The sequence below is a fragment of the Atta cephalotes genome (assembly GCF_000143395.1).
Source record: "Atta cephalotes unplaced genomic scaffold scaffold00005, whole genome shotgun sequence".
NCBI lineage: Eukaryota > Metazoa > Arthropoda > Insecta > Hymenoptera > Formicidae > Atta > Atta cephalotes.
In genome coordinates, this window is record NW_012130069.1 from 6,726,925 (window position 1) to 6,734,827 (window position 7,903).

At 36.0% G+C, this 7,903-nt stretch overlaps 2 protein-coding genes across 2 annotated transcripts in view; one reads left to right on the forward strand and one right to left on the reverse strand.

Annotated features, from left to right (window-relative positions):
• Positions 1–1,077: 1,077 nt before the first annotated feature.
• Positions 1,078–3,785, reverse strand: LOC105626425 (myotubularin-related protein 14). Its single transcript, XM_012207724.1, has 6 exons — positions 3,699–3,785; positions 3,060–3,610; positions 2,283–2,602; positions 1,768–2,200; positions 1,298–1,645; positions 1,078–1,222 (listed from the first exon to the last, which is right to left on the reverse strand). The coding sequence occupies exons 1-6, from the start codon at positions 3,783–3,785 to the stop codon at positions 1,078–1,080; spliced, it is 1,884 nt and encodes a 627-aa protein (XP_012063114.1).
• A 3,755-nt stretch (positions 3,786–7,540) lies between these two features.
• LOC105626427 (IQ motif and SEC7 domain-containing protein 1) overlaps positions 7,541–7,903 on the forward strand; it is a 55,112-nt gene continuing 54,749 nt past the window's right edge. The window contains exon 1 of the mRNA XM_012207727.1: positions 7,541–7,785. Within this exon, the coding sequence (XP_012063117.1) occupies positions 7,541–7,785 (245 nt within the window). The remainder of the gene's footprint in view (positions 7,786–7,903) is intronic.

Below are 7,903 nucleotides of genomic sequence, written 5' to 3' on the forward strand. Positions count from 1 at the left end.
TTTTCTGTGATAATAGATTTTATATATTCCTGAATACATAATATAAAGGTCTTGTATATATTTATATATTATACATTTACAAGAAATTAATATATTTTTAAAACGAATACATCATCTTTAAAAAGAATTTAAGTTTACCCATCATTCTTTTTGAAAAATTATATTTCAATGTGAAATTCCCAAAACTTTTTATCAAAAGATTTAAGTCATTTTTATCTGCAACTTTATAAGATATTGATAATTGATTAATAAGAATTAGTATTTATATATAGGAATTACATATGGGAAGATGAAAGTGATAAAATAATATATCTGCTTTTATAGATATATACAAAAATATCAAGTTTTATTCAATTATTTCTGATTATCATATTCAATCATACTACATTTTGTATAACAGTCCAATTTTGAGAAAAACAGTTATGTACAATCTCTCCTCATTTTCATTTATAAATTCATTTTATAAAATTGTTAATTGGACAAAAGTATTATTGGCTGCGATTAGTCTTACTACAAATGTTTTGAAGCGTTTGATTGATCAATTAGAAGAAAGAATTTTCTAAATTCATCAAAAAAAAAAAAAACGTTTTAAAGCATTTGTAGCATCACATTGATCAATCCTATTAACAATATAATCGATTTCTACTATTCTAAGAGTCTTTGTTTTATATTTTCTCTTATGCGCCAAAAGCGTTTTTTAAGTTATGATTTTTTTGCTCTCCTGTTACTCACATTTGATCATATTACAGTTAGAGTGAAAAGACAAGTTAAAGAAACGAAATATATGATTTTTTTTCTTGTACATGCAATTAGAGAAAATGGGGACTAACTAATAATAAACAAGAATTAAAAAAATATAAGAAATTAAAGAAGTAGTTAAAGAAAATAAGGATTAACGAATGATAAACAAGGATTAAGAAATGAAAGAAATGCGTTTAGAGAAAATAAGAACTAATGAATGAAGATTAAAAAATAGAAGAAATGAATCAAGAATAGAAGAATAATTAGGTGATCTTAGAATAGAAAAAATCGACTGTAAATTCATGCTCTTGGAAAATCACTCAATAACATTTGCCACTAGGATGTGCGCTGAATGGAAGTCATCCCAACAATGTTTCCGATATATTGACTGATGCCACCTGATTCGTCCTTCAATCGAAATCCATGAGGTCCATAAGCCTTATAAAATATATTTCGAAGACAATGTAATCGTTCTCTACGTCTGGAATCAAATTTTTAATGTATATAGATTTTATAAGGAATAAAATATGTACCATTGAACCGAGAAATTACTCACTGTGTATGCGTTACACAATTTTCATCATCATTTATGTTGCGTTCTTGCGATGTACGTCGAGTTCTACGGCAAGTAGTACATGATGGCTTGCAATCTGAATCAGGTGCTAATACATTGTCTAGGTGTGGAGCATTAGCAGTCGTGGAACCACATAGGCTACCAGTCCCTGTTACCAATTGCCATGAATCGCCTGAAGATGTTGAATCGTTTCGTTGTCGAACATGGGGATTGCGTGGTATTGGAACACCAATCGGAGATGTACGATTTGCGGACAATGATGAGCGCGATTCTTGTACGGCACCACTATCTTTGTTTGGAGATGTAGTAAATGTTCCGTGAGCAGCATTTCTATAATATATACAAAAATATGTTAAAACTCTGATCGTAATATTTAACAGATAATGTTAATACAAAATTGCTATAATACTTAAAAATAAATAATTCAAAATAAATAATTAAAATAATCATACACATTGTTGCGTGAGTCATCTTGATTATCAGTAGAATCAGTAAAGAACACAGCTGCCGATGAATCACCATCTACGCTATTTTGTTCAATAGAACTAGATGAACTGTTCTTTGGACTAAAACTTGAGTTTGTTATGATTTCGAAAGACTCGCTATCAATCACAAAAGTTTCCGATTCGCTATGTTTTGACGTTCTGTCATAATGTTTGTGTATACTGAATTGTTCGTTTTCGATATATTTCAAGAAATCAAAACAGAAGAAAAGTATTTCTTCTCCTTTATTGAGCCTGTCTGCTAAATCATGTCCAAAGAGCATCCAATCATAAGCGATGGTATAATACAGTAGTTGATAGGAATCCAATGTTGTATGAATGACACCATCGGCCCAGAGACTAATTCTCAGTAATGAAATAAATAACGGTGTGCGATCCCAACCTACAAATAACATTAATTTCTTAAATAATTATTTAAAAAAGTAGTTATTTTTTTGAAATTTTTATATAGCATATGTCCATACCTGAGATACAGTGAATCAATAAGCCGTTATTACTATCGCTCAGATATCTCAGTATTAATTTTAAATAGTTCTGCGTTAATTTGACTAGATTCCATTCTGTATATTGATTCCAGTTGACTCGTAATTGACTGGAGATTGGGTCTTCAGGTACACATATTGGCGCATCTATGTAATTCTGGCACCAGTTAAACACCAGATCCTTCGATCGATAATCTTGGTCTCTAAATTCCTTGAAGAATTCACATCCAGGATATGGCAGTGAAATGAGATTAAAGTCGCTGTACCTCCTTCCTTGGTCTACCTTCTCCGACGAAGTTACGCTGAGTACCGAACAAAAGAGCTCTGTTTAAGGGCCTCTAAAAGTGGATTCATAGAATAAAACAGACTGCTCATACTAAGAACTATTATTATGGAACTTTACTCTGTGTTTGTGAAGATGAACATCTTATTGGAATAGCTATTATCTATGTATGCAGTTTTCTTCTGCAGAAACTATACATGCTTCATCCTAAACATTATTGTTACAAACTCTAATCTTTACTCATAGTTTAATTATGCAACGAAATAAATAGTTTTATTATAGAGCCATCTTGTTTTTCTTCTATTTTTCTTATACAAAAGCTTTTTATATTTCTTTTACAATTATACAGAACAATTATACTATTAAGTTCTTGCAATTACTAAACAAAGTTTAACAATTAGATAATCTAAGCCCTCTCCAAATATTTGCTTCATGACATGTACAAATACAAGAGAGAGACTTTGTATCATCCTTACGTCATCCCATATTTAACTTTCTTCTTCTCTACCATGAAGTCTACGATGGTTCCTACATTAAGAGTCTTCAGAAGTTCAATATCGTAATATCTAACTTTATCTTTCAAGTCAGTCAACTTCGATTCCTCCTTAGGTAAATTTTCTTCTACCTGTGTAACTGGTTGCACTGAACTAGTGCTACCTACACTAGATAGCAAGAAATCTAATCCAGCTCTACCGAACACTTCTGGTCCACTGGACAACGTTGAGGATCTGCATACATGTCTACCCTTGTAAAGTATCACTGGCACTGGAAATCTTGAACGACATCTGGCAAATCTTGAACGTGTCATCAGTTTAATGAGCTTATTCCTCTTGATGAGCATATTTTCCAATACATATGGCGATGACAATGATGTATCGCAGTTTTTCAAATTTCGATATTTGTCATGTTCTAATATTATAAGATAGCTTGGATAATGGGCGCAAAGATCACCTCCACTGTTATCAATTGTAGAATATTCATAATCAAAGGCCGCAAGCAACATGCATCTCTGCATGATTTCTTGATTCTGTAAAAAGATACATAGTTTATTAATTTTTTACAAAAAGTTTAATGTTTGCATGTTTAATTATAAAATATATTTATGAAATAACTACCGTGACATCTGCATCCTTGGTTCTGTAGGTGTTTTTTGCAAAGTGTGTAATGAGATTTCGTAGACTATCTATACTAATCTCAGTCATGATTTGTCGTGGCTTAAACTAGATGCGTTTGCTCACTTGCTGTAGAAATGTGCTCAAAACAGCTTTCCAAGGAGGCACTAGATTCACAAGGCATTAGTTGCCAGTATCTTGCATGACAAAAACACGGCACAAATCACTGAATTTAAGGTATATGCACGTCGCATTGCCAGTTAACATTTATCGAATTCTTTTCGTCACAATCCATCTTCAAATGTCGACAACACGATCTTCCATGCATGCATAATCGAACATATTATTTCTGTAGACAATAATTTTACCTGTTATAATATGCGGCTGTTGAAAAACAAAATTTGTTTATTCAAGAGAATTCTTGTCGCAATTATGATCTTCTATGATCTTCTCTTTGTATCTTCAATTATCAAAGCATTCAGAAATTTTGGGAAAAAATAATACAAAAAGCTTTTAAAATAAACTCTAGATAAGAGAAATTATGCGCATTATTTACTCAATGAATATTTATTGATTTTTAAAATGCAACGAAAAATTAGAGAATGAAAAAATAATTTTTTTTTAATTATATTAAATTTGTGTATGAAACTTTGTGTTCCTCAAAAAGGAGTACTTGCTCCATCAAGAGTAGGGAATGCAATTAATTCTTTTTCACGATATAATCTTTCCTGAAAACAATAAGTCTGTTTTCTATAAACTGAACACCGTTTTTCCATGTATATATACTTTTGAAACTTAAAATAAAATAGATATATATTTGATATTTGGTAAATGTGAGAAAAAAATTTCTAGAGCAGGGATAAAGGACAAATCTATTGAAAAGCATGTATAACCTATCAACACCACCACATGTGCCATCGGTATCACTGAAAAACATACGGCGTTGTATAAATTCCCACCACGTAGAGACAGACGCTATGACGTGTCGTTAAGATTACTGTGTGGTCCACGTGTCTCTGCAACACCGAGAGATAGGCTTCCAGAATTTTGATAACTCGGAGAAAATCTGCGACACGAGTGCACGAGTGTCCGCGAGCATTTTTGAATCGAAAATTGCAGTTTCAGCTCAGAAATACCCGTAAATACTCGCATGCTCCTCCCCCGCGCTTTCGGGAAACAAAGAGACTCGTCCTTAGCATGCACGCTTCGCCACGTTTGAATTGATTTGAACAGTCAAACGAACGAACTGTCCAAAATGTGATTATCACGCGGTCGCCCTATCGCAGTCACGTTCCTGACTTTCTGGACTTTTAAGGTTATCTTCGAAACCGTGGTGATAGTGATGGTAATCTGATGGGAGGGGGGGATTGGTTGTTATAACGCCATCTACTAGATTACAGTTAAAAGCCTAGGGCAGGGCCCATTCTGTACGGAGCTCCGCACAATAAAAAGAATAGGGAACAGAGAATAAGAATTTCAACCCATCAGAAATATTTGTGGAATACACAGTTTCTGATAGATTGAAATTCTTATTCTTTGTTCTCTGTTTCCTTTTCCTTTTATTGTACGAAGCTCTTAACTAGAGCCCTTATCTAGAACCAATCAACTACAATCGAGCATTCTCCTACAGGGGAATGTAGTTAGTTGGTTCTTAGGAACTCCACACAATAAAAGGAATAAGAAACAGAGAACAGAGAATAAGAATTTCAATCTATCAGAAATCAATGTATTGTGGAATGTATATAGTTTCTGATAGGTTGAAATTCTTATTCTCTGTTCTCTTATTCTCTGTTTCTTATTCCTTTTATTGTGCGGAGTCCCTAAGAACCAACTAACTACATTCCCCCGTAGGAGAATGTTTGACTGTAGTTGGTTGATTCTTACATTCTGATCCGGTTTAAACTCTTGGTGGAAACTAGGCCAGTTATGGAATCGTGCCCCAAAACCCGTATTCTGTACAGATATAAGGTGCGTTTTGAGTTTTGCATAATGCATTATTTATCCTTGTTGTTTTTCAAATAAAGAAGGATAAAACGATGATTGCATCCAGTGGACTTAACAATTAAGCGCTCGCTGTTATTGGTGTATTCTTTTAGATTATCCAATCAGATTTGGAAGAATACATCAATAGCAGCGAGCGCTCACTCAACTGTTGAGTTCGCTGAACGCAGTCAATAGCTTTTGTTTCGTATCATTGATACGAAATAAAATTCTGCTTTTTGGTTGGTTGCAGAACGTCATACGAGGCACATCGGATCCAGTATATAAGGGAATCAACCAATCGAAATTCTTTTTTTCTATGGAATGGTAGAAAATAAGGGAATCAACCAATCGAAATTCTTTTTTTATGGAATGGTAGAAAAGGAAAAATTGGCTGAGTTCAGCAGAATGTTTATTTTAAAAGTTTTCTTCGCGCTGATTGGGCTATGCTTTTAGATCCAGAAGAATGTTCCTATCTCAGCAGACAATCGTAAAACGGTTGTAAAACTATTGTATTCTACTGAAAGCTTTCAGATTAGTTGATTCATTGTGCACTATACGTTATGCGTTAGCGAGGAGCAGATTCTTGCATAATGCATAACATGTAATATATAAGAAAACGTAATATATAAGTATCATCGAAGTTCTTCGTTTCCATGAAATAAAGAACTCTAATTGATTCAATTTCTTATGCTTCATGTTTTATTATGCATTATGCAAGAGTTTGTGCTCTTTGCTTTAAAGGTACATCCATACAAACTTATACTATAGTATATAGTCGCATAAACATATGCATAACGGAAATTATCCAATCGCATTTCTCTTATAAAGAGAACGCACGTAAAATATGAATTGTGTGGATATACTCTAATGGCCATTTTACAATAAGCCATTACAATAAGCCATTTACAATAAATCATAAATTAGATATTAGAAGTTGGAAATTCATGACTGTAATTGGTCAATTTCCAGTTGCTAACTTCTGATTTATAATTAATGGCTTATTGTAAAATGCTCTGACATCGAATGTTGATTGATGAAAAACGGGCGATGGAGGAAAATTTTATCATCACAACCGGTTTTTCCAAATCTGCTTTTTGATGTGAGAGTGTATTGTATGAGGATTCGGCTTATGCAAAAGTCTATACCACGATCTTAAGTGAACCATTCCCAATTTGTGTCATTAATACCCAATTTCTTCATCTCTAGATAACTTTATCCAGGAGATATCTCCCAGATTACAATGGAGATATCTCCTGAATAAAGTTATTCACAACTTATCTGGAAGTGAAGAAATTGGATATAAATGGAAAACACTCTATGAACTGGTCTTAATAATGAACACGGCGCTAATATGAGAATATAATGAGAATGGAATACCTACCGAGTACTGCCAAATTGAGCGACTAGTACCGCGCGTAAACGGGTGATGGCGCCACGTGTGCGACGGCTGGCGACGCGCGCATGCGCAGACGCGCCTGATGCCATGGACCAGTGGAATCGAATATGGCGCGGTCCGATTACGAGGAACCGGAGGAACGCAACCGCGGCTTCGCTCGCAATATGGCGAGAATGCGATGAGGGGCTGTCGCATCGTGCGTGCCTCATCTCATCTTGTACGCTGTAGTGACATTCGTTAATCGTGTCGTTCGGCCGTTGAAATATGCTGACAGTAACGTGGGTTCGTGGCAATCCGTCGTGAATCGGCGCGCGTTCTCTCGCGTGATCGTGTCGAGGGCGACGGCGACGGCGACGGCAACGACGTCGTACGTCTCCCCCGACGTGGAGCGAAGCAGCCGCAGCGACGTTCGTACTTCGTACGCGGGGCGCGCGGGAGAGCGCGAGAACGAAGGTAAACAAACGACATGAGCGCGATACTCGGTGGCAGCGTCGGCGGCGAGACGGCGCCGGCTGGCGCCCTCCTAGATCCGGACGTCGAGGGCATCCTCGAGGAGAAGAACCAGCTCATCAGCCGCCAGTATGCGGAGATCGAGAGGCTTCAGCGCGAGCTTGCCGAGGTCGTCGGCGAACGGGACGCTCTCCTTTGCGAGGTGTCGAAATTTAAGTTCGAGCGCGAGATGACCGACCTCAAGCGGTTGCACGATGACAGGTACGCACAACGCGCACTCGCTAAAGAGTAAGATTCTTCCCTCTCTCTCTCTCTTTCTCTCTCTCTCTCTCTCTCTCTCTCTCTCTCTCTCTCTCTCTCTCTCTCTCTCTCTCTCTCT